The sequence below is a fragment of the Amblyomma maculatum genome, chromosome 10, assembly GCF_055883805.1.
Source record: "Amblyomma maculatum isolate TAMU_Amacu chromosome 10, ASM5588380v1, whole genome shotgun sequence".
NCBI classification, from domain to species: Eukaryota; Metazoa; Arthropoda; class Arachnida; order Ixodida; family Ixodidae; genus Amblyomma; species Amblyomma maculatum.
The window spans coordinates 157,893,488-157,921,402 of NC_139353.1; the positions used below are offsets into that span (position 1 = coordinate 157,893,488).

General features: G+C 45.2%; 1 protein-coding gene across 1 annotated transcript in view; it reads left to right on the forward strand.

The window, feature by feature from the left end:
- Window positions 1–20,716, forward strand: part of LOC146177763 (cytochrome P450 2J4-like) — a 204,485-nt gene extending 183,769 nt beyond the window's left edge. Inside the window, exons 4-9 of the mRNA XM_084581632.1 lie at window positions 2,308–2,432; window positions 4,760–4,866; window positions 11,705–12,009; window positions 16,995–17,258; window positions 17,781–17,971; window positions 20,514–20,716. Of these exons, the coding sequence (XP_084437758.1) occupies window positions 2,308–2,432; window positions 4,760–4,866; window positions 11,705–12,009; window positions 16,995–17,258; window positions 17,781–17,971; window positions 20,514–20,716 (1,195 nt within the window). The remainder of the gene's footprint in view (window positions 1–2,307; window positions 2,433–4,759; window positions 4,867–11,704; window positions 12,010–16,994; window positions 17,259–17,780; window positions 17,972–20,513) is intronic.
- The last annotated feature ends 7,199 nt before the right edge of the window (window positions 20,717–27,915 follow it).

Below are 27,915 nucleotides of genomic sequence, written 5' to 3' on the forward strand. Positions count from 1 at the left end.
TAGCAAGGTCAGGGTGTGTGCTTTTCCTGTCTGGGGTTACTGTAGATCGAAGTGTTTGCTAATGCCTAAGTGTTTTTTGAATTGATTGTAATCATCATCATCATAATCATCAGCCTGACTATACCCCCTGCTGGGCGAAGGCCTCTCCCATATTTTTCCATATAACCCGGTTCTGTGCTAGCTATATATAGTGGCTGCACAGATATTTATAGATATAAGATAGATATAGTGGCTGCACAGCCACCATAGTAATGCATAAAGAGAATAACAAAATTTCCATAAAGAAAGGTATTAGACAAGGAGACACGATCTCCTCAGTATTATTCACAGCTTGCTTAGAGAAAGGATTCAGAGACTTGGAATGGGAGCAGTTAAGGATAAGGTTAGATGGAGAATACCTCAGTAATCTGCGATTTGCCGATGACATACCCTTGCTAAGTAACTTGGGGATGAACTGCAAATAATGACTGATGACCTAGACAGGAAAAGTAGAATGGTAGACTTAAAAATCGATAAGCTGAAGACTAAGGCAATATTCAACCGCCTCGGGAAGGAACAGCAGTTTACGTTAGGTAGCGAAGAACTGCAACTAGTAGGCGAATATGTCTACTTAAGACAGGTATTAAGCGCAGATCCAGACCATGAAAAGGAAATAACAAGGAGAATAAGACTGGGATGGAGCGCATTTGCCAAGTACTCACTGATTTTGACTAGCAGCTTACCGGTATCGCTCAAGAGGAAAGTATACAACAGTTGCATCTTACCAGTACTCATCTATGGGGCTGAAACGTGGAGGCTAACCAAGAGAGTTCTACTTAAGTTGAGGACAACGCAGAGGGCTATGGAACGAAAAATGGTAGGGGTGCCATTAAGAGATAGGAAGCGTGCACAGCGGGTCAGAGAAATAACTCAAGTTACTGACATTCTAGTGGAAATCAAGATGAAGAAATAGGCATGGGCAGGACATGTAGTGAGAAGAGAGGATAACCGATGGTCGCTTAGGGTAACAAACTGGATTCCAAGGAAGGAAAGCGTAGCAGGGGCCGGCAGAAAGTTAGGTGGGCGGATGAGGTTAAGAAGTTCGCAGGGGTCAAGTGGAGGCAACTAGCACAAAATTTATGGGAATAGTTAACGTTTAACCTTGTGAAGCGAGACATGAGCTTTAAGCGACACCGTAGGGCAGAGATGTGCATTAGCTTTGATAAACCCGCAACTGAGCTGTTATGGCACAACAACGGGCGTTTCTCCTAGTTTTTATGCACTTTATCAGATTGCGGTCGTAACGGTCGAAGTCCAGACCGCATCTTCGTGGTTTGCAGTCAAGCGTACAAATCGTAGAGCGGCCACTGTGGGAATGCTACTGTTACTGACGCAAAGGGACGGGATCTTTCACTTCGTAGCCAGTTCCACGCACAATAGTTGGTTTTCAGCTGCCTATTCTAGTCTATTGTTGTTCACGGTTTACCTTCGCTCCCTACTTGCGATTAGTTGCAAGTTGTTAAGATTGGTATCTTTGTTTGTGGATGTTCAGACAAACGAACAACATTTGACAACATACATTTTTGAAGACTAGCTCACGCGATAGCCATGTAAGTAAAAATAAGAAACTGATATAACGTAAAATGGAGAGAGAGAGAGAGAGAGAGATAAATCTTTGGCATGCCATTTATTTTAAGCATTCGGTTTTGGTTACTTTACTTTCTTGTAAAGTGCCTTACCATAGGAGGCGCTAAGTTAGGAAGTTAATGTCACGAAATACCGCCAGAAAGTCAGCAATACATACGGTTCCAAATGTTTATTTTACTTGTATATCAAGGCAATAAAGAGAGAAAGTTACGAATATTGAAAATGCAGAGTACGCCACATCAAAATTTGTGCCGACATATGCACTAATCTTTGATTTATTTGGCCTCGCTTTGGTGATTCTGACCTAAACGCAGGCAAATTTCACATTATGAATATAAAAAGTGCACATCTAAGCGCGCACTTACACAAAGGCGGATGAAATATAGGTGTGAAAGAAATACATATGATGTTCTAGGCCTAGCCGGATTTACGGAATGGCTCCAGTGGCAAGGCTTTCCATCTGCTCCAGTGTATCCTAAGTGAGTGTGCGCAACACGCGTGGGACTTACTGATCATCGGAGTTTGATATGCATAGGAGGCGTAAGAAAGGCTCGTTCATGTGTATCAGCTGTACTTTTCGGTGTTAGGTTAGATGGGGAATATGTTTAGAGAGCACCACAGGCACCGATAATGTCAGATGATGGTCATTATTCATAGACTGCTTTGTTTCCTTACGCGCAGAGTAAAAGCTGCATTTTCCGACACGATCATCTTGAACAATCTAGACTCCATAAAGGCGTTTTTAACTCACAAGGACATGCTTTACCGATCGCCGAACTGGGTCCAAGGTGCAAGCGTAGACGTTGGTAAGTTGCTGCGCTTTTTGCTGGCTTTCGATTCTGCAGCAGTATCGGAGAAGTCAAGCACAGTGTATACGCTAAAGAGGACAAAACGCACTATACAGGACACATACACATTGTTTCCTTGAAGCCGTCTCACGAGATGCAGAAATTGCAGGGTATGTGAGATACAGTGTCCATCAACTGCAAGCGACTTTGAGAGACGCTACAGTGGTAGGTTCTTCGCAAAGTGTCAAATAGAACTTCTGCCACATCGCTGCATTTGCGAGGCGACTGCAGAATGAACATTATGATGATCATATGAACGTATTGAATATACTGTGAACATATTGATGAGAACATTTTAACCGTCTTTTACAGAGAAAAATATAGCATTGAAGTTTTGTCCAGTGGTCTTGCCGAGTACTTATATATATATTAACATTATTGGATTGAAATTTTCCCATTCGAAAACATTATTGGGGATACTAAGGCGTGGCCTCTAAGAGCATGCCGCGATTGCTAGATAAACAACCGACCTAAAAATCTCCGTTGTAACAAAACCGTGTAGTGTGCTTCTGTAGCCTAAGAATAGCGCACGCCTCACTCGGCGTCTAAGAGCACTACAGCACTGATGTTTATTCTAATTTCGGACCTCACATGAGCGACCCTGTTGACAGCTCCTACTAATTTTATATCATGTGCCCTCCATAAGTTGTACAAACCATCGAGAAATTAGTGCGCGGCCATGTGAGCTTCTAGCTCCTATTTGCCAGCGCCATGAGCGTGATTTGTAGAACACAACTCTGACGTCGATTTTTCTGGGAAACGAGAGCTTTATATAAAATTTATTCCATTCGCCCTGCCCAGTGATGCTCAACAATAATTTTTGTTTTGACGAGCGTGCTCTCGATAAAACATGCGTTTGTTCTAGAAAGCACCTTTGCATGACTTTTTAGCACAAATGACTAAATATGTGGACTCGCTGTTGATGGAAACGCGAATGAAATTTCGTATCGTAATACACAGCTCGTAAATAAACGCTCAAGGATCATAAACACGCAACAACAAATTTGCGTCACGAAATATGCGTAGGATTTATGCCCGAAAGATGCTGACTGAACGTAAGTGAAGAGTTTAACGTACGTCCAACTAGATCATATACCGGTCTTGCTGCTAGGCAAACGTCCGTATACGGAAAATAATCAGAGAATAAAACTTCCCCGTACTATAGAATGGTTCGTCCTCTTAGAGTTTTACGGCACCGGCTTCATACGTCGGGGATTGTTGCTGCTGATAACACTTGTTTGGCAGAGGTTTAACGTTCGCATTCGAGACACTTGCTTTGCTCGAGCTCTGGTGAAACGACCTTTGCATCTCTATCGTTGGGATAAAATTACCTGAAGTGTGATCTCTTGCATTTTGATAGTAGAGTTCCAACATGTGGATGCTGGGAATGGCCTTGCCAGAGCAAAGCCAGTAATGTGTTACCAACTACGCGGACACAGATTTCTGACGCGGTTGAGCTAAAATACGCATACCAGGCTTGATGAGCTAATAGTTCTGTTTGTCCAGGGGCCTAATCTTGTAGTATTTGCATAAGTATCTATTCATTAGGTACAACAGTGCTACTATTTGTTTAGGAAAGGAAATAATTCATCAATGCGACATATTATTTTATCGTGCTTTTGGCGCCACGAGTCATGAATTGTTGGTTATACCACCAAAGCCAGTAGGTCGAACGTAACTTCAGTTTGCAAATCACGCTCGCGACGCAGTTGCCGTTCGTAGGACAAGAACGTTCATCACAAGCTTTCGGCTTTCAACGTTTTTGAAATGGGCAGATTTTTTAAAGTAGAATTTAGTGCAGCGGGACTCGTATTTTGTGGTCTACGTTCATTCGCGGCAGGTCAAATATAGCAGCAGTGGTAAGGAAACCTTGCACATTGCTTGTGCGACCGCAACTCACAGTCGCCATTTCATCGCAAAGACCGAGTGAAGTGAGAAGAACTTAATTGTTTCATCAACGGTGCCTTAATCAGTGCTCCATGTAGACCTTGTTCTAAATCATGTCGGTCCTAAATTGTCTTATAGCTCCCATTCTGTCGAGGAAGGAAGTGACGTTCAAACACGGTGATGCGACAAGCTCAATCCAGATCAACAGATTCGGCGCCGTGAAACAGTAAACCACCCTTCTTCACATGAATGATCACGTCGAATATATCTGAGTAACTTCGCTTCTAGTAAAATAAGATAGCAAAACATAATTTATTATGCTCTAACGTTCGTCAGTGTGCGCTTACATTACCTTTCAGCGCTTACAAAGGCTACATGCTGCTAAATCATGCTTGCAGGGTTTTCCGGTTACGGAGGTAAAAAGTGGGATGAGAACCGACATTTCTCACTCAAGCTTCTGCGCGAACTGGGATATGGCAAACACGAAATGCAAGCGATAATTACTGTGAGTACACCCTCGTTATTTCACGTATCCGTTCCTCAAATATTAGTATGGCATCAGTGATCTATTCCATTGATCAGCAGACTGGGGATTGATCGGTTCGTGCGTTCACATTTATGTTTTAGTTACCTAAGACTAAATCTTTCTCTGAGCCTTAAAGCGGTTGTCTGTATTTGCAGCCGCCCTGACATTGAAAGAAATAAAACAAATTTAATGACGACTGATTGCAATCTCGTGTTGGCGAACTCATCAGCTTTGTAGACCACTGCACGAGAGTACTACGTTGTTATTTGTTTTTTTATTCAATTATTACCCCGCTTACTCCAAGTGCGCAAAGCAGGGGGTTCCAAAGTTGAAAGCAAGAACACGTCTTCATTACACAACACACCCTGCTAACGTAAAAACTGATTTCATTTGCGGATAAAGAGCTAATATGGCATGCGTGTATGATTTTTAAAGGTGTTTCAAATATTGAAACCGATATCTGCGAGAAGAGATATAGTATGGCCTATATAAGTACATTTCCTTTCGAATACCTGCTTTGTTGATATATCTAGTACATGAGCTTAAGATGTAATTTTCTTAGTGAAGTAAAAAGAGTTTTCCAAAGTAACTCATTTGCAATATCGGTGCTTTTTTAACTGCTTCAACCTGGAGTACAATTTAAAACCCCAAATATATAGGTTGGTATAACAGAACTGCGATAATTTCATTTTTGCGAGCAGATAAAGCTATTTATTGTGTTGTTTGTATCCACCTCAAAATATCATTAATGATATGGCGCCTGAAGATGAGCACCCCAGGCTGGAAGGCGTCCCACATGCTACTGGGGATCAACAAAGGGCGATTCCTAGAAGCTCCAGGACGAATGATGCGGCTGGGCTAAAGCCAAAAGGACGCTCAGTTGTGGACGTGTCGGAAAGCGACCGGAAAGTCCGATGTTGCAAGGAGATATATCACATAGCAACATGGAATGTAACATCTATAACGCAAGGTAAACTGGACGTCGTCAAGCGAGAAATGGACAGATTGAACATTGGTATCTTGGGTATCAGCGAGCTCAAGTGGACCGGAATGGGAGAATTTAATTCCGGCGACCATTATGTCTTCTGTTGTGGGCACGAATCCAGGAGAAGGAATGGGGTCGCTCTAATAGTAAACAGAAGAATGGGCAAAGCAGTGCTAGGGTACAACCCCAAAAACGACCAAATGATCTCACTTCGGATCCAAGGTCACCCTTTCAACATAACAGTTATCCAAGTCTATGCACCGACCACTACTGCTGAAGAAGCCGACGTTGAGAGATTTTATGCTAACCTGCAATGCCTTTTAGACCGCACTCCATCATCAGACATCCTTTTTCTCATAGGAGACTGGAATGCTAAGGTGGGTAGTGAAGAAATATCCGGAATTACAGGCAAGTTTGGTCTTAGTGAGCCAAATGAAGCTGGGCACAGGCTAGTAGAGGTTTGTCAAGAAAACAACCTGACCATAGCGAATACTCATTTTCAACAGCACAAGAGGCGCCTGTACACGTGGAATTCACCGGACGGTCTGTACAAAAATCATATTAATTATATTCTTTGCCGGCAGAGATAGAGAAGCGCTATACAAACAGTAAAAACAAGGCCTGGGGCCGATTGTGGCACCGTTTATCAGCTTCTTGTTGCCAAATTTAAGCTTCGATTCAGGAAAACGCAGAAAACTAGAACGCCTTCCAGGTATGATCTGGATCAAATTCCATCAGAATATGCTGTGGAATTGACGAATGGATTTCAAGAATTAGATCTGGAAGACAGAGAGCCTGAAAAGATGTGGACTGATGTTCGTGATATAATACAAGAAGTAGCTACGAAGTTAGTTCCAAAGCAAAAGAAATGCAAGAAAGCAAACTGGTTATCTGAAGAGGCTTTGCAAATAGCTGAGGAAAGAAGGATGGCAAAAGTTATGGGGGAAAGAGAAAGATACAAGGTTCTCAATGCCGATTTTCAGAAAATAGCAAGAAGACATAAGAATGCCTTCCTGAACACACAGCGCCAACCAGTTGAGGACAACAGCCAATTGAGGAACACAAGAGCTCTGTATAAGACAATCAAAGATATCAAAGGAAGCTTCAGTGCCAAGCTGGGCGTGATAAAGGAAAAACGAGGAAGAAACCTCGCTGAAGGTTCAGAGATAAAATAGAGGTGGCAGGAATACGCAGAAGAACTGTACAAGAACAACCCGGATGTGCAAACCCAACATAAGACGGTTGTGATTATTGATCTCGAGCCGGGCATCCTGAAGAGTGAAGTTGAATGGGCTGTAGCCAGCCTTGCTAAGAACAAAGCTAGCGGCATTGATGGCATTCCAGCTGAGTTGCTTCAAAACCTCGACCATGACGACGCTGTTAACGTTCTGTTTATATTATGTCAGCAAATTCGGACAACCCTGCAGAGGCCACAGGATTGGAGGAGGTCAGTTTATATTCCCACTCCAAAGAAAGGCAGTGCCAAAGATTGTTCCAACTACCGCACGATCGCGCTTATTTCGCATGCTAGCAAGGTGATGCTGAAAATCCTCCAAGGTAGACTGCAGCAGTATGCGGATCGGGAGCTTCCGGACGTGCAAGCTGGGTTTCGCAAGGGCAGATGAACTTGGGGCCTAGATTGCCAACCTTTGCGGGATGGTGGAAAAAGCAAGAGAGTTCCAGAAACCCATCTACATCTGCTTTATTGATTATGCGAAAGCGGTTGACTGCGTAGATCACCGCAGGTGGTGGCAAGCTCTCCGAGAGATGGGAGTTCCAATTCACCTCAACTGTCTGCTAAGGAACCTGTATGAAGGGCAAGAGGCCACAGTCAGAACTGGGCTTGGTCCTACTGATTGGTTTCCGATTGAGAAAGGAGTGAGACAAGGCTGCATACTGTCGCCCTGCCTATTTAACCTATATGCTGAGTGCATCATTAGGAAGGCCGGTCTGGACGAGTCTTCAGCAGGAGTGAAGATTGCTGGGAAACGTATCAACAACCTTATATATGCGGATGATACCTCTTTAATGGCAGAAAGTGAAGTGGAACTCAAGAGGCTTCTGATGCGCGTACAAGAAGAGAGTGAGAAGTTAGGGCTTAAACTGAACATCAAAAAGACAAAGATCATGGCGTCTTGCCCTATGAAATCCTGGAGCATCAAGCGAAAAGAAGTAGAAGCTGTGACATATTTCCCTTCTTGGGCTCCAAGATTACCCCGGAAGGAGACTGCAGCCATGAAATCAGAAGACGCTTGATTCTGGGAAAGAGAGCCATGGCTAGCCTTGACCGCCTAGCAGAGAGCAGAGACATTACACTGGCAACCAAGATCCGTTTAACTCGTGCTATGGTCTTTCCAGTTGTGATGTATGGATGCGATAGTTGGACTGTGAAGAAGGCTGACCGCCGAAGAATTGATGCGTTTGAATTGTGGCGCTGGCAGAGATTCTTGAGAGTTCCTTGGACGGCCAGAAGATCAAATCAGTCAATATTGTCGACCATAAACCCTCACTGCTCATTAGAGGATGAAATATATAAAGTTGAAGCTCTACTACTTTGGTCATCTGATGAGAAGAGAGGAGTCGCTGGATAAAGATTTGATGTTGGGAAAGGTTGAGGGTCACCGGAGAAGGGGTAGACAGCGAACGCGATGGTTAGATGGCATCCTCGAGGCGCTGCAGATGAAGTAATGTGATGTTGGGAAGATAGTGAGAGACCGGAAAGCGTGGTGTGATATGGTTCATAAGGTCACTAAAAGTCGGACACGACTGAACGACTGAACAGAACTGAACTGAACTTATATCCACCTTGGTCCATGAGCACTTGACAAGCTCGCATTCATTTCCGATTTAATATTAACAAGCAGGGCAGACGTCCATATTTTCACCCTGACCTCAGTGAGACTTCGCCGTATTGCATGCACACATAAAAAATATTCTGCACATTCGTCTCACCGTTAGCATTGAAACTCGCTGTAACACGTCCCTTGTTTTATCACCACTGGCTGCAGCTGTGCATAGCGTGTCGTCGTCATACACTTCCACCAGTGCGGAGTGAATCTAGAAATAATAGCTGTTAACGTCTCCGAACTTTACATTCAGGCAAAAGCCATCGGAGGCTCATGGCAAAAATCTTGCGTTTGCAAGATTCAGCGAGATGCCATGATAGATTCTGACATTGACCTAATTTTCCCGGTCAGGTCGTCGCAATAGGTTGCGATGTTGACACAAATTCGACTTCCGTGTAGTTAGGCTTTTATTCTTGCCGGTCGATGAGAGGAGTCCTGAGACGACGGTATCACCGAGGGCGAAGCCAAATAAAATAAAATAATGAAATTACAAGTAAACAAACAGGCAAGAGAGAATTAGAAGAGAAGATGCAGACAGAACAGGTAGAAGGAAGAGGTAGAAGAGCAGGAGGAGGAAAATATCTCGTTAGTAAGCTCTTAGGCGAAGTAAAGCGCAATTAGATAATTTATTACCGTCCCACTGATGTCCTCAGTCACCTATTTCGACCATCCCTGCCTGAATCTCGACCTTTCAAACATTGCATTCACTTGAAAGCCAAGCGAAATGCAATGAGATTTCGTAAATCGCACTTATCCAAAAAATTGAAAGCAGCATTTATTTTATAAATGTGCTTACAATCCATGACTATGCGCCAAAATATATCCTTGGGTTATACACGCAAAAGTGAGCGGCGCTTCTCGTATCTACGGATTTTCTTTGCGATTCTCCTTGCCTACGCTGCGCTTAGGACTTCGCCTAAAGCATCCCTGAGAGTGCCGCTTAGCAAACTTAATTTGTTTGAACCAAAAGTCATACTTCCTGGTCACTGATTCTTCCTCTCAGAAGAGTGGAATAAATTTGCTCTTTTGAATGATTTAAAAGTCATTACCAGTTTCTACAAAACGAATAATGCCACGTTTCTCATCGTGCATCTGGCCCCGCCGTGGTGGCGCAGTTTTTAGGGCACTCGACTGCTGTACCCAAGGATGTTTGAACGAGTGCATCAGAGATATAACCTGGCCAGGCGCAATTTTTCCGGCCTGTTGTAGGCAATCGCAAGCCCTGCTTGTTGATGAAACGATTGAGCACCTGCTTTGTGATTGCCCTGTTTTTGCAACTGAACGACATACGCTGTGTACTGCATTGGATCGTCTGGACGCTCACCCCTTAACAGAAGAAAAGACCCTTCGGACCATGGCTACAAAAGTCATCTGCGCTCAAAGTCTACAAGGCACTTCTTTTTAGTAGAGACTATGCTGGTTTACAGACTGTGACTTCTTCATCTCCTACCCTCTTCTACCCTCCCCCTTCAATCCACCATTCCCCTCCCCAGTGCAGAGTAGCCAACCGGAATTTATTCTTTCTGGTTAACGTCTCCAAACTTTATATTCAGGCAAAAGCCATCCCTGCCTTCCGCCCTCCTTTTCTCCTCCTCCTTATCGATGGGGTCACAGATGCTGACTGCTTCCAGAGACGACTGGCGTCTCTACCTCAACGCTAACAATTCGGCACTTGCCCTGGTAAGGTTTAGAGCCTCCAGAGCCTAAGCCAGCCACTGCAAAGCTTTTAAACTGCGACCTTTAAATGCAAAAAAAAAAAACAAATCTGGCGTCAGACATGTGGTACGTGAGACATATATTGATTAACTATGATTACGGAAGTGAGGTGTGTGTTGTGTTCTTGCAGCTACACTCGCTTGACAGTCACAAGGCCGACCTAACGAATTTTTATTACAATAAAGGAGGATAGGGTTAACGCGAGAGATATGGCAGCGACCGTTCTCTTCAAGTTGACGTAGTTGAAGTGACAGACACGGTACTGAAAAAGTCTATTATTATGGGTGTACATGTCTTGAGGAAGCGGCGCAGCTTGCGCGTATGCACCCGGCTCCTGATCCTTTCCAGTGTGTCACTCACAGCTACAGCTGTGAAACTCTAAACGGAGCCGCCAGTAGGAAAATGAAGTAAAAATAGCAATGTTTTTAACGTTGTTAAACCGATTAGGACGTGGAGAGCCTTTGCACCCAGATGGAAGTTCATAGAGCCAATGACATGCAGTGCTTGGTGAGAGAGTGTGTTGCAGTTTAAACGCGTAGCAATGGGCTGCGACGATACCTAATGCGAACTATACTGGCTTCCCGCGAGAAATTCTTGGGTTGCAATCTGCGCCAATCCCGCTTTGTTTTTCGTGCGAGTTGGGTATATGCGACCTGCAACATTCTTGGTTGTGCTTGATTGTTTGGAACAGACCTTTCGCACTAAATTAATCGATGTGTAAATTGATTGCACCAATCATACAGAGCGACATCTCTGTTTCAATTACCCGCTGCAGAGCGTATTACTGTGATGTAGAGGTTTTGCGGGCAAATCAGGAGTACTGAACACAATATCAGATATCGTTACTGACGTCCGTATGAGTACTAAAAGGGGCCGCTTCGGTAGCATGAGCGACTAGAGCGCATGGGCACCCGGTCGCTTGCACATGGCTTGAGTGGGCTGGCCTTAGCTCTTAGGCACTCATATGTTTAGGCATCATTTCTATAAGCGGCAATCATCTTATAAAATGTAGTTGGCGGGGCGCTCATTAGGAGACAGAAAAGCTAGGCTTTGACGTTGTGGCCCAGGCACTTCAAAATAAGATTTAGGTATTCGGGCATAAACTCCCAACTTAAGCAGAATGCAATCGGTTACATGGGGAATGTAGCGCTCATTATGACATTTCGCTCAATAATTGTTATAAAGTTAGAAGAAACATCTTTATGAAAACAAACAAAAATCATGACACCGAGTTTTAAGGTTTGATCGACGCAGCGACTTTCATTTCCAGGCGGGATGCGATCAATTCGTGAATCACGTGGCCGAGGCTCGGGGGCAGCCCTTGGACCTTTTCCAACTACTGCTGGCCAGTGTGTGCAACAACATAGGTGTGCTTCTCTTCGGCTGCCGCTTTCCATTCGAACACCCCAAGCACAAGGATCTGGTAAAGTCCATAAGAGAGGAGTTTATGGCCAGCCGAAAGAAGAGCATGGTATGGCTCTTGCCCTCGTCTTTCATAACACTCGCAAGATGTCTTCCGTTCACGGCAGCAGCAGCAGTGCACGGAGCCATGAAATCGATAGAAATGTTTGTGAGGTGAGACATGCACAAGCTTCGTTTGCTGAGAATAGTGGCGCAAGCCTAAGAAATGCAGCTAGGGGGGTTATAATCTGTTTTTAAGTTCAATGTGTAGGATAAAGGCGAGGCGCTGTAAAAATCAAGTGTGTTTTTTTTTAAATTGATGCCTATTTATGTGTGCACAGCATTTTTCGTACACATTTGAAGAGCAGCTATGTCATTAACTTCACTTGCTGTCACGAGCACTGGACCAGTATTGCCCTCGTGAACATCATGAATCCAGGCATGCATTATTCAGAGCCGCGATCTAACGGAAGTTGCTATCACCCAGTGACAGAACCGCAACCATTCAACTATTGATCAAGTGTTGACGTGAATTAGAAAAGAATGTGTCTACAAAGCATTGCTGAACGTTTTGGGACAGAAAGCAATGTATGGTCTTTAACGGTGCCGGCGGTGAACCTTTGATTCTCCTTGACGTGTACTGTGCTAAAGGTGTTAGAGATGGGTAAAGCGTTTCTGAAAAAAGAATATCACGTTCCTCCCTCGTTCTACACGTGCGGTAATCCTTGGCCTCAAATTTTTGCAACATTCTGGTACAGTATTCGAGTGCAGAACGGGAGATAAGTTCCTCCACACTACTTTTATGGCCGATCTTGTAACATTCTGGTATCTCGACCTAGGAACGTTTTCTGTGTCTGAACATGCAGCTGTTTCAGCGGTGTCAGTTGGATTTGTTTCGGTTATTTATTCCAGTACTTCATCCTACGATTTCTCCGATTTTCACCGATGGCTTGCGTCTCGCTTTTATCAGAAACCGCATTCCACAAATAAGATTTTATTCTGCGCCCTTGAGTTCAACTGATATTGCGCATGCACGGGGCTTTTAATTACTTTTCGGTAAAGCAGATATTGTAGATATAGGAGCTCGTTTCGCGGCAACATCTCGCACAGCCTGGGTGATTTTGTGACGCTAAATGCCATAAAAGAACCCATGCCACTTCTTTCACTCAGACATTCAAAAGCACACAAACCAGATTTATTTCATGGCGTCTGTGAAGAATAACAATACTCTTATACTATATGTTTTGACAGTACGAAATAACTACTGGAGTGCTTAACAAATTGAAATAAAATGAACGAAAGTAAAAGAAATTGACAAGACTACACCTAACCTCTGTGACCCTGGTGATTACGCTAATACTTTCTTACAGACAGGAGGTTGGTTGTACGTCGGCATATGCGAACGAAAACAGGGATTGCTTCATTGGAAAGTACTTGTCCCACAGCAAGATATGCAGCGTTCATGACAACTTGGCTTATAATAGTGAGTATTGCATAATATTTATCACATCTGTATGGGGAGGTGAACCTATATATGTAGTTATTCTTACGTCTGCTTTGCGATAAAGTTTTGAAATGATACCGTGCACAATAAGTTTATGACGGATAATACAGTAATGTATGTTTTTAACTTCGCAAAATGTCTATTTTGGCTAAAAGTCTATCTGCGGGATAAAAAAATAACAGCGGGTTAATGTAGGAAGGCACATATGCGAGATTTTGAAAATATTTTCGATGATGCAGCCGTAGAGGATAAAGTCAGTCTTTAAAGAGTAAGCTTTCTTCAGGTCATGACGCTGCTGGGAATATCTTCTAGCCACATAAATCATTTTTATTTAGGAATTCTGCCAGTCAGCTACACCAGAAAGAAAATAACATTGAATTTATGTTCAATATCTACGGAAGCGGTGGCCTTGTGGTAGAGCATCCACCTCTCATTCGGGAGGTACCAAGTACAATCCCTGGTGCCGCATGGTACCAACAAGTTTTCAATGGTTACCGTCGCAATCAATATGAAGGTGATCGCTCGAACCGCAACCGAGACAAGGAGCAGCGCCACATTACGTCATCACCGTTGATGGCAAGGGAAACATCTTGGTAGCCCCTCTCTTTTCGCTGTTCCTGTAACAGCTGACACTCCCCGCTAGCTAGTAACAATTTTTCATTTTTTCACGCGTATAATCAAGCAGGATCAGCAAAGTCATGTCCGCAGCAGTTGTGAGCAGAAAAAAAAACGCCAGCGAGTTAGTCAGGGGGCGACGCTTGTAGCTTAGGATAGCGTAGGAGGGCAAGAAGACAGCGCAATCATTATCTTCGCAGTCCGAAAATCGGACGCTATGCAGCTTCAAAGGCCCACCGGTGGAAGCTCCCGCGATCACCTTCATACTGATTGCGACTTTACAAACTTCCCCCGCTTGGTGCTCGGCTCTTTGGGTTGAAATTCTGGGAAAGTGCTCATAGGTTCAACAAAGTTGCGCCGATGGGACAGTGGTCCATTCCGCAATCGGACAACAATAAGTCCGCCTTGAGCGGCAACAGCCCTTTTCTTAACATCATTTTTGGTCCATGGCTCCTTTTTCCAAGCATGTCGCCCCACAAGAGCCGAGAACCAGGCCGGGAGAAATCTTGTACCCATTGTAAACAAGTGGGTAACTGGCGGCACTTGAGATCAAACGTAGTACCTCCCGAATGACCTTACCAGCAGCCTTTGTTCCTTAGGACCGCCACAAATCCCTGACACGAGTATAAAACAGGAAACAAATTACATTGTAAGCCCAATGTGCAAGCGCACTGGTCAGACAGCACATATGTTCTTTACGAGATCTACGAAATCTCAACGCAAGCAGTGAAATAACACATAAAAAATATTAGGAACCTGACAAATACCCATTGGGAATAACTATCTAAAGTAAACGAAAGCGAAAGCTGGTAAACGAAATGCTTTCATGCTGACACCAAAAAAGCCACAAAAACATTGACAGCTGCTACTCTGAGTGCGTTTTGGCTGATACAGTAATGTTAAGAACAGGGCACCATCTATTGCATTCTTGTAAACTTTTTGACCCCTACGCTCTTATTGACAGAATGTTCTTTCCTCTCTCTTTCTTTCCCTGCACTAGATGTCTTGCAAAACCGTTCAATGTTTCTGTTCAATGTAGGGGAAACGTTCTAAATTAATTATCAAACTATTGTGACTGCATTGCTATTTCCTGAAAACTGGCCCATGCTTTACAATTGGCACTGTGGTTGTTTCGTGCTGACTAGTGATTGCAGTTTCGTTCATAAATAGTTTCCTGGCATTCTTGACAGATGTGGGGCGCATAATAGTAAAACATTTTAAGCTTTAGCTGCATTGACCAAGTGTAGCCAAAAAGGCATAAGGCCCTTATGATTTACCCGAAAACTAGAAATGTAGCCGGGCATTTAAGCTCGGCCATTAAGGTTATGATGCGACAGCGTTTCGCACACACGGACGATGTTTAGTGACTTTTCAAAATGTGTAGTTTTATTTTGTTTGTTCTTTTTAATTTTTGCTACACCTATACTTAGCATCAACAAGCATTGGTTGTCCATTCTGAACAGCCTGGCATTTTGAAGACATTTTAATATTTCCAATTATTGAGTTTATTTATATTATAAGTTATAAGCTCTAAACTTCCTTAATTAGCGTACCAAGCATGCCTTTTAATTGTGAGCATTTTGAAATCTTTGAAAGTTTTTCAAATTTTTTATTTATAACTATTTAGGTGATCAATTATATACACTAAATTTTCTTGTTCAGCATCATCGAGAATTGGTTTTTCATTCTCGGAATTTTAACACCTTAAAATTATCTTTTCCCAATTTCTGTTGTTTATTTTATATTTTATAAACTATTCTATTATTTACAATGATTGCATTGACTCGTCATCGCCTACCACGTACCACTCGATCATAAATAGATCAATCAATCAACCAATAAATCAATAATTCAATCAATAAATGAATGATTCATTCAATTATATTATTTATAATTGTACATATATGACATGATGGATATTCAGTTAGAACCCCAGAATTCTAGAGGGTTGTGAGGGGGGCTCTTGTGAATAATATTTCCATAAATTAATGCAAGCCATCCGCAGTGAGCCGGGAGTAGAACTTATACAATGGAGAAAACAGAAGGTATGAAATCAGGTTTTCAGGAGTAGAAGTTATACTATAACAAAGTAGAATTTATACAATCAAGCTATCAAGAAATATTTTTACGGACCTTGGAACTCTTGATAGTTTTGAATAGTTTCACTGCTTTGCGGTGGAGTATTTCAATATTTAACAGCATCATATGTAAACAATATCGCACCGTAATTATTTCTAATATGTGGAAGTAGGTACGTCGCAGCAGATGATCGCATAGTGGGGGTAATGTATAATGCTGCGTTGCTGAATTGCTTTCAACTGACTGCTAAACAACTGACGATATTTCTCAGTATATTAAGCATTGAAAAGGTAACACGTTGATGAATGCTGTAATGAATGGGTAGGATATTTAGTAGTGGATAAGCAAAATGAACAGATCGGCGTTTATTCAAAAATATTAAAACCAAGGACCGCAAATTACCATGATGCTATTTTTGTACGTGGGCCGTATTTAATTTCTGAAACGCGGTGCTGACGCCGCCGCCGGCTTTTCGACCGAAAGAGCTGTAAAAGCCATCCCTGCGTTTCAAACATAAAAAACGCATTTCGCTCTCGCGCCCCGTTGTGCAAAAATAGGCCCGTGGAAGCTTTGGAAAATTACGGTACTGTTGTGTGCGTGGAGCCTGAAGAGGTGCGCTGCTCAGGGTTTGCAAACAGGCAGCCATAAAACCACGACATTTCGATCAAGCTTAAAGATCGGGTAGCATCTCCCATATGCGCTAAGTGTACATTGAATTCAGTACCTGGAAGTTGTATCGAACAGGCCTCCATTGCGTCTTCGGAGTTGCAGTGGTGACCGCCTCGTGCACGCACTTTGGTAGGTTTGGTCACACCCCCACCACTTTGGTCACCATCAAGCCACTGGTTGAAGGGTGTTGACAATGCAGTACCAGAGGAGATTAAGAACGATTAGAAAGTTGTTTTTTCTCATGAACAAGCGTCCTCTCGTGGCGTAAGCTGAACCACGGAACACATCTTAGTGCAGGCCGGTCTCTCATGGGCAACACCACTGGGTTCCTGATCACCGGCACAGTGACGATATCCGCGCTGCTGATGCGGATTCTGCTGCTTGTGGCCGCCAACGCGGATACTGTGCAAGAGCGCATCCAGAGGGAAATCGACGCTGTCGTGGGCACAGGCCGGCTGCCTACGTGGAATGACCGTTACACAACGCCCTACACCTTAGCAGTGATATGGGAGGCACAGCGGTGGCACACGCTGCTTCCCTTGGGACTCCCCAGGTGGTAAGTACAGGGAGAAATTCATTTACCTATTTATTCACAGTACTTGTTTCTCCTCTAGGAGTTGTGGCAGAGGAGAAATACATATTTTCAAGACTAAAGAAAAAATTGGGCATAATATATTCTCGTGTAAGACTTATCACACATCGATAGTGTTTGGGTTGCGTCGACTAAATTTAAGTGATTATACTTCGAGACGAGATTTCTATCTTTATATAATAACCAATTAATAACCGACATAGTTATAAAAACGTGGCACCAAAAATACCCAGTAGGTTCAATTTCCCTCTAACCCTCTCAGCACATAAAGCTGTCCGAAATGGTAGCTCCTGCTAACTCCATGTCATGTGACGTGGCATACACTCACCTGCCGAGCAAGCATTGCCGGCCGTGCCACTTGCTTACTACCTATTCCTGGTGACATGCTCTTTATCCTCCATGTGTAGGGTAGCCTACGTGTTATCGCCTAGTTAACTTCCCCTCAGTTCTACCCTCCTATTTCTCTCGCTCTCACTCATCCAACAGGGCATGCCGAGACATCGCGATAGGAAGGTATTTTGTACCCCAAGGAACAACCATCGTCCCCAACATCTGGGCAGTGCACAATGACCCCCTGCGCTGGAACGAACCGGAGAAGTTTGACCCAACGAGATTTTTGAACGAAAGCGGCTCATTCGCATCGAAGAGGCTGAAAAGCATCCTTCCCTTTTCAACTGGTGAGAAAACTTTGGAAAATGTTAGTTTATTTTACGGCTCATGTGGCAAGTTACGTTTGCAGTTTTAAGGTTTTGGCATTGCTGAAATATTTAAGTCTTTCAGGCCCTTGCGGTTATTTTGATTAAAACAACCTGCCTGACAATCCTGTGGGATTGAGCAAAATAATTCCGAAAACTTTTGAAACCAAGCCTTTAGCAAATAATTTCACGCAACAATATATAATAGTTCGTACCAGTTGCCAGAAACAGATAAAAGGTTTACATAATACTAGCAAGTTTTGCGAAATAAACATTATAAGTATCATAAATTAGTGTCTTGCGAAGATTCACGCAAAGCTAGAGCCTCAGCATGGTCCGAAACAGCATGAAGTGCATTGCACTGTAAGATGAACATATATCACAAACTGAATCTTGCTACAAGGCAAGCTATATTCTCGTCAAATGCAACCGTCCTGCGGCAGCTTCGCTCAGGCGCCACATAACCGTTCTTGACAACTACATTCTGCTACCCATAATGTTAACAACACGTTCCTTGCGGGGGCCCACAGTGCGCCTCTGGTAGTCGTGAACCAGTCAGCTGCATAATTGATTTCTGTAAGTGCCCTAACACTTGTCTATGTTCTCAACTCCTTACAACCCTCACGCATTACACGGGTGTAACAGCGCAAGGACACTCTTTTCTTCAGCCTCCCTCACCACGCGAATCTGGAGCTCGTGACTATGCTTTCATGGTTTGTTTTAAAACAAATTGATAGCCCATTTAAAACTGCTTTTTTGTTCCGTTGATTTCTAAAATATCTCTCTTCCTTATATTGTTTAAATACTAATATTGATATTCCTTTATCATCAATAAAAGTTCCAAACACACGTACGTAAGTAATACAATGCTTTCACTGTGTACTTAACACGCTTGCTACATAACGACACTTCATGGCCTATGCGTTGTGAGCCCACCTGGTATTTAGAGGGCCGGGGTATTTGTACGTCATTAGTGTCAGATTTAATAGATTGAGTGTCTTCTATATCTTCAAATACTTGGTAGAGGAACCGCCTCGCTAATGATGGCATCGCTTGCATTTTCCCCCAATTCGTTAACTTTATTTACATTTGTGGCGTTTGATATTCACGCGCAAGGTCGTAGTCTTAACTCTCGGCGTGGGGAAAACGTGCAATAAAAGACACACAGAAAGGGGGAAAAAAGAGACAGACAATATTTTTTCCTGTCTTTTTTCCGTGAGAGTCTTTTACTACAGTTTTTCCCGTACCAAAAGCTCTGTATTATTTGGTTCAAGCACAACTTTGTATTTAGTTTTGACCCTGTAAATCGATCCTCAACGTTTGTCGACCTGTCACGATTTTTCCGGCTTGCTATCTACAGCGGCGGCTATCAGCTTTGCGGCGGAATGAGAAATGTACGGGATTGAGTAAAAACAAATGCATCCGCCTAGACACTCACAAAAAGCGAGGAATTTCGTAGACATCGTACACGCTACATCATCACTCTTGCCATGTAGGGGCTTAAAGGGACGTAACGCAAGAATGCACACAGGAGTCTTCGAAGACAGCCTTCTTCATGAAGCTCCTTACAAAGCATATGAATGCAATGAAAATATTGAACAGTGTGCCTTTGTTTCTTGGGTATGGTGAACTTGTACCACGGAATAGTCCACACGGAATAGCCGAGAGCGAAAAGAAGCTCCCGGTTCCGCAACTCCTGTGGCCCTGAGTCCGTCCTAAATATTAATTTGAGACGGTTGAAATCATATAACCAAATTAGGGTAGGGTCTCGAGAAGTCAAACTTGGCAAACACGTTCCTTACCGAAGAGTTTAAAGGCAAAAGCGTTCGTGTGCTGTGCGATGACAGTACACGTTAACAATCCTCAGAAGGTCAAAATTATACCGAAACATTCCACTACGGCGCCTCTTTCTCTTTTTTTTTTTCACTTCCACCTTATCACCTTCCCTTACGGTGCAGTGCAAGTGCCCCTGAAGATTTTGAACTTATACTGCCTCTTACGTTTTCTATAGACAAATTTACATTTATTTTTAGTAGTGGGAGCTCCGTGAAAGGAAACCCGCAGAACCTGGCGTAGAAAAACCTATTGAAGCGTTGACAGCGTGATCTCTAAAGCTACAACTTTCAGCGCGGATTTCTTTTCGTGGTAAACAAAGCAAAAAAAAAATAATTCTAGTAACTTCTTGCCCATTCAGGCAGTCTAATATGTGCATTTTGCACATTCTCTTCGCGCTCCTTGCATAAATTACCATGATTTCGCGAGTATTAGTTGCGGATTAATGTGAACGCTCCCTTAATCGATAGCTGTTCTTATGTGGCTCAACTGGCACCAGTAATTACCAAAACTAGAAGGTAACAAAAAAGCGCCTTCTTTACTTTAAAACTTATAACTAATTTATTTTAACTTGATCCGCTGGTATTCTTTTTATATAAAACACAACGAAACCATTTTTGGAAGGAATATTCTGAAACCGCAGTGGAGTGATGGAGTCGGAAAATAAAAATGTTTTATGACTTTTCTGCAGGAAGGCGTGGTTGTCCAGGAGAAATACTCGCTCCACAGGAAATCTACCTGTACATCACGCGTACGCTCCAGAAATTTCGCATCGTTCCACACGCCAAAACTGTGATCGACGTATGTATCCCTGACGATGTCATCATGGAGCCAGGTCGCCATACGTTTTGCTGCATACCACGAGAATCTTTTTCATCCTCATCAAGTTGCTGACAGCAGAGGAGTGAATTAATAAACAAAACGTATATTTACATTTATCAAATGCATGAATGAGCATTTGACAGAGGATTCATTTATTAATACTGTGAGCTCTTTTTGAGCCGGTAAGGGTGGGGTTTAACATCGATAGCACCACAAATACTTTGTATTAATAAAAAATAAGTTCACATACAAGATAATACCGCACTTTTTTTTTTACGCAAGCTCTCATGTAAATTACTTTCGGTAAGGAACCGGAGCAGGCTCCCACTCTTGTTGGTTTCGGTGGGCCATTTAGAGAAGTCCTCTTCACTTGTTGTGGTTAGTCCCACTTCACGCAGAATCTGTGTCCTCGATGCCCTTGTCCCTGCACAAGCCCGCAGCAGGTTGCGAACCTTGACTTCTGTAGCTGGTGTGGAGCACGTCGGGCATGTGGTTGGTCCGATGTCTGCTTGAGATTCCCATCGGCATGTTACCGACGGGCTAAGGGCCGCCTCAGCTCTTATCTTTCTAAGGGTAACCTCCCCCAATCTTGTTAAGCTATTAGGGAGGGGGAATGTACACGGGGGAATGAGGACACGTTTACTTTTCCTTAAAGAGGATGCTAAGATGGGAATAGCGGAACGGGCATCAAAAGAGAGCCTGGGGTGCATTAGTGTTTCGAACTTCGTGTGTGAGGTGGTCAACTTTTCTCTGCTCAGCGTTCTCAGCATCGTCTTGTGTCCAATGCATCTGGATGCGTGTCTGGTTTTTTACTTATTGCGTGGATTTTCTGGTTTTACACATAGCGTCTTTGTCACTTCCTTCAGTTGTTTTATGGCGGCTAAGGAGTCTATAGATGTGGGCTTCTGTTATGGAATCTATTTTATTTATTGCCTCCATAGCATCGCGGATTGCATAGAGTTCCATCATAAGCGGGTCCGGTATTCTGAAACATATTCTTTATGTACCTTTAGTTCACTGTGTGTTAGACGAGTAGCTGCTGTTCTACCGCCATTTTCTATAATTGATGCGTCCGTATATGCAATGTAGGTACCTGGAGTGCATCAACCAGAGGTCGAGATGCCAACTTTTCTTTGCGACGAAGCCGAGTGGTCTTGTTTGTCGTAATAGTCGTGAATTCCTACGAAGGGGGGTCAGCCATTGGTGGTGTTTGAACTGCCACTTCGTTGTACAAGGATGCTATCATGCTATAATCCGCCGTAGAGTAGTGGTTAAGGTGCCCGCCTGAAGACCATAGGCACCGATGTTCAATTCCACATTCGGTAGTAAAATTTTTACAGCGCCTGTGTCTCGTCTGCCCTTCTCTGTCGGTTGTGAAGTTTGCGTTGTTTTGCTCTGCGATGCTATCAGCATAACGTACTTTCGCTTCATATCCCGTGTTGCCTCTCGTTGTTCAATTAACTCTGTCAACGTATTTATCTGTGCAAACGCTTAGAGAATAGGGATAGGGGTAAGTGTTGGTAAGACCGTTATTATACGCATTGCGTTTCTATTTATTGTTTTCAATTTCGCCCACTTCCGCCTCGTGAGTCTTTGGAATCGGGCCTGGTATAGTATTCTCGGCTGTAACACCGATTGTACAAGACGTCTTGCCATGTCCGCTCGAGTTCCTCCTTCCCTAGACGAAATGCGTTTTTTCAAGTTTAAGGAAGTCGCCGCTACTTTTTTCACCTTATGAAGCCATTGTGTTCCTTTGCCGGATTTGTGAATTTCTAGGCCAAGAGCTCTCAACTCATCCACCACTTCCAATGCCTGATTTCCAATCTTTAGAGTGAATCTTTGCGTTGCCAATTGTTTTCTTACATTCTTGTTTGCAAGATGAACGTAACCGGACTTTGGAGGGGACCATTCCAGGCTTGCATATTGAACGTACTCATATATGGTATTGAAAGCCTCTTGCAGATACCGATTCTCTCTTTCAAGTTGTTTATGAACAGATCAAATCGTGACATCATCTGCAAATATTATGAACCGCACATCTGGTATTTCAGCTAATTTCAACGCCAATGGGAAGAGTGCGATATTAAATAGTAAAGGGGCTAACACTGACCCTTGTGGCACTCCTCTGTTCGAGGTGTAATTGTCAATTTGTATTCCGTTTATCCGGATAGAAAACGTCCTGTACTTAAGCAGATTATATAGCCGCGAAACCTTCAAAACTGTGTTTGTTGCTTTTTAACAGCCACCGGCGTACAGGCTTATCGCTCTGATTCTGGACCGCGTATCAGTTCCGTAATCTTTGTTTGTTAATGCTCGATGTCGCGAGTCACACCTTTATCAGTTTTGTTGTAGCGCAAGATGCACCGAGATCTGTCTCGAAGGTTCCGGCCACTCGGGTGTCTTTCCACAATGTTCCAGCCCGTGCTGGTAGCTGTTTGCGACGTTATCTAGATTGTTCTGTGCAGCCTTTAAATTGAGCGTTTCCGAGTGTGACGAGCATTCTTTGTTCGACGATCGACCAGCACGTTTGTTGCTATCGCCGCCGCCGAGTTGCTTAGTTCTTTTGCGGGCGCAAGTCAGCCCAATAAAGACTTAATTTCAGTACCATCAAGCCTGTGTCTTCATTTGTGTCATCGACCCCGATCACCACCACGTGACATCTGGTGGACGTGCTGCCCTTGATCCTCCAAGCGAAGACATCAGCCTTGTTCCTGTCACCCTGGAAGACCAGCCTACAGGTCACCGAGCCAGCCGCCGACTCCAAGGCCTACAGCCCGAACGCGGTCTGCTGCCTGACCCCGTTCGACTCCGGAAGGCATTAACTTTGGAAATGGCCCAGTCAACAGCACCAGTCGTCTTCGTGCAGTCCAGGGAGCCCCCCATGTTTCAAAGACTGCCCAGTGAAGATGCGGAAGACTGGATGGACCTTTTCGACCGTGTGTAAGAATTCAACGGCTGGAACGACGCTGCGAAACTCAGGCAGGTCTACTTTGCTCTTCAAAGACATGCCCGAGTTTGGTTCGAAAATCATGAGGCAGCTATGAAGGATTGGGAGATTTTCAAAGAAGCGTTTTGGCTGCCTTTTCAAGCATCGTCCGAAAGGAAAGAGCCCACTCCGTCCTTCAGTTAAGACTTCAACTTACTGACGAGCCTGTTCTGTCATACATTGAGGAGATGAAGCGCCTCTTTCGCCGTGCCGATCCTAACATGACCGAAGGTGACACAGTCAAATTTTTAATGCGAGGCGTCAAAGAATTGCTTTTTGCAAGTCTTGTCCGAAATCCGCCAAAAACCGTGGCGGAATTTGAAACGGAAGCGTCTACTATCGAGAAGACGTTTGCCACTTGGATGCGCCACTACGAGCGACCACTTCAGCCGGACTGCTCAACCCACTACCCCAGCGCATCTGCAAGCGGAGACAACCTTCGGGACCTCGTTCGGGAGATCGTGCGAAAGGAGCTCTACCATGTCATGCCATCCTCGCAACAACCCCAGGTGGCGAGGCTTGCTGACATTGTCCGTGAAGGAGTCCAGCAGGCACTGGGCGTTCCTCAAGCGACGGCTGCGACTGTTCCAGCACAAGAGGCAACAGTGATGAACTACGCTGGTGAATTACGCATTACGTCGCCCTGCGCCCCGACGTGATGACTTTCCGAACCCTCGCCGCTACCGTCCTGTTCCTGAAAATCGTCCCTTGGCCCCCGCCCGCCAAGCCTACCAACGACCCCCAAGCTCCAGAAAGTGCGATGCCTGCAGGACAGCAAACAACCGACCGCTCTGCTTCCACTGTGGTGAGGCAGGACACATTCTCCGTCACTGCCCGTACAGGCGGATCGGCCTCCGTGGTTACGCCGTCGACGCCCCACGTACCCGTCCTGACGAGCGACCACAGGAAGTCAACGACTTCCTGCGCAGCGGAGAGCACTCGTCGCGGACGTGCCTGTCACGCTCCCCATCACCGTACAATGCCCGATTTGCGTCGTCGGGCCGCGGTTACGTGCAAGGACGGTCTCTTAGCCCCCGTATGGGAAACTAAAGGTAGCAGCCTTTTGTAGGTGAGGTTGCTCAACGGCGAAAAGACGAAGATCCTCTGCCGCCGACGACCACTAACGACGACGCAACCATTTCATCGCCGCTCCACACGACGACAACACGACCAGACTGCAAGCAGACACCGCCGCCCAGCGAAGTAACAACGGTATGCCCCGGTCATGACCTGAAGAAACGACGGAGCCGAGATCGGACACTAAGGCCCACGTGCAATGCGAGGACGCGAACAAGGGAACTGAAGTTGATATCGACGGTCGCAGAGTCACTGCCCTAGTAGACACCGGAGCTGACTATTCAGTCATTAGTGGACCGTTAGCCTCTCCGCTCAGAAAGGTTACCACCGCTTGGGATGGCCCGCTGATTCGCACCGCAGATGGCAACCTGATTACTCCATCGGGACGATGTACTGCAAGAATAACCGTAAATGGGCGTAATTACCCCACCAGCTTTGTGGTCTTGCAGCCTTGTTCCCGCGACGTGATTTTAGGCATGGACTTTCTAAATGAAAATAGGGCTATCATCGACCTCCGATCCAAGCTCATCAAGCTCTATGCAGACAAAGCCATTCCTGCTACGACGACGTCGATGCAACAGATCGCTCTAAACGTCCTCGATGAAGAATTGACCGCGCCGCCCCGATCAAGCATCGCAGTCTGCGTAGGTAGCGCAAACATCGAAACCGCTGAAGGCATCGTCGAAGGAAATATTCAATTGCTCTTGGAACGAGGTATCGGCATCGCAAGAGGCATCGCGAAATTCCTGAGAGGACAAGCCCAGGTGCTGGTAACAAACTTCACTGAAGAATACCGGCATCTCAACAAGGGCACGACCATCGCTTTTCTCAACTAATTAACGGACCTCAATGACGTATTCGCTCTCCACGACCAACCACTGGAAGACGCACCGGACCAATTCCGTCAGCCCACATTTGACATCAATCCAGTATTGACCCACAGCAGGAAAAACCAGATTCGCAGTCTTCTTTGAAACTACAGGGAGGGCTTCTCGTCATCATCGAAGGTACGACAAACACCACTGGCCAAGCACCGCATTATAACGGACGAACACGACCGACCTCTGCGCCAAAGCCCTTATCGTGTATCGCAGCGAGAACGGCAGGCCATTCGCGATCAAGTTGAAGAAATGCTGCGTGATGACGTAATCCAGCCATCGAACAGCCCCTGGGCGGCACCAGTCGTTTTGGTGAAGAAGATAGACAGCACACTTCGCTTCTGCGTTGATTACCGCCGCTTGAATAGCATAACGAAGAAGGATGTCTACCCGCTTCCCCGCATCGACGACACTCTCGACCGGCTCTGCAATGCAAGGTACTTCTCATCGATGGACCTCAAGAGCGGATATTGGCAAATTGAGGTCGATGAAAGATATCGCGAGAAGACCGCATTCATCACACCGGACGCCCTTTATGAGTTCAAGGTGATGCCAATTGGCCTCTGCTCCGCACCAGCCACGTTTCAGCGAGTAATGGACACAGTCCTGGCAGGCTTGAAGTGGCAAATTTGTTTGGTATATTTGGACGACGTTGTTGTCTTCTCGTCAAACTATGAAGACCACCTAAAACGACTACAGACAGTGCTGGAATCCATCAAGTCATCGGGTCTAACGCTAAAAGCAGAGAAGTGTCACTTCGCCTACGAAGAACTCCGCTTCCTAGGTCATGTCGTTAGCAAGGACGGTATCCGCCCAGACCCGGAGAAAACAGCCGCAATCGCACAATTCCCACCGCCTGCCGACAAGAAAGCTGTGCGCCGATTCCTTGGGCTGTGCGCTTATTATCGACGATTTGTCAGAAACTTTTCGCGGATCGCCGAACCGTTGACGCAGCTTACAAATGCTGACGTACCTTTAAAATGGGAAGCGCCGCAAGGAGAAGCCTTCGACGAACTTAAGCGCCGCCTGCAATTCCCTCCTGTACTTGGCCACTTTGATGAAAACGCCGAGACCGAAATTCACACCGACGCAGGCAGTGTGGGCCTAGGAGCCCTTCTCGTCCAGAAGAGTGCCGGACAGGAGAGAGTAGTCGCCTACGCTAGCAGGTCCCTCACAAAAGCCGAAGTCAATTGCTCGACGACCGAGAAGGAGTGCCTTGCAATCATCTGGGCCACTTCTAAGTTTCGTCCATACCTATACGGCCGACCATTCAAGGTGGTAAGCGACCATCACACGCTCTGCTGGCTGGCTAAATTGAAGGATCCTTCCGGCCGCCTTGCCAGATGGAGCCTAGGACTTCACGAATTTGACATGATTGTAGTCTATAAGTCGGGCCGGAAGTATTCCGACGCAGACTGCTTATCCCGCGCTCCCGTCGACGCTCCCCCGAAGGACGACGACGACGACACCTTTTTGGGACCGGTAAGCGCCAGCAGTTTCGCAGAACAACAGCGATCAGACCCTGAGCTGAAAGCGCTAGCCGATTACTTGGAAGGAAAGACCGCTTCCCCTCCTGGTGTGTTCAGGCGACACTTATCATCCTTCACGTTAAGCAATGGCCTCCTCGTGAAGAAGAACTGCGCACCCAACAAGACCGCGCAGCTTCTCGTAGTGCCTAAAACACTTCGGCAAGAAATTCTGCAGGCATTGCACGATGAGCCCACAGCAGGCCACTTCGGATTTGCGCGCACGTTGCGTCGAATCCAGGAGAAGTATTACTGGCCGCGACTGCCTGCCGAAGTTGCCCACTACTTGAAGACGTGTCGTGAGTGCCAACGACGCAAGACGCCGCCGCTCAGACCAGCAGGACTACTAAACCCGATTCCGCCCCCAATCCTGTCCTTTCAACAAATTGGGATGGATCTGCTCGGACCCTTTCCATCTTCGTCTATGGGTAACAAGTGGATCATCGTGGCCACTGACTACCTTACCCGTTACGCCGAAGCAAGTGCACTACCAAATGGTACCGCGGCAGAAGTCACCAAATTTTTTGTCGAACAAATTCTCTTGCGACACGGCGCCCTAGAAGTGCTCATCACGGACTGGGGAACGGCGTTTACGGCAGAGTTGACGCAAGCCATCCTGGAATACAGTCACACAAGCCATCGACGAACAACTGCGTACCATCCCCTGACCAATGGCCTTACGGAGCGCCTGAACAAAACGATCGCGGACATGATCGCTATGTACGCCGACGCTGAACACAAGACCTGGGACGCCATCTTGCCGTACGTGATCTTAGCGTATAACACGGCAGTCCAGGAGACGAC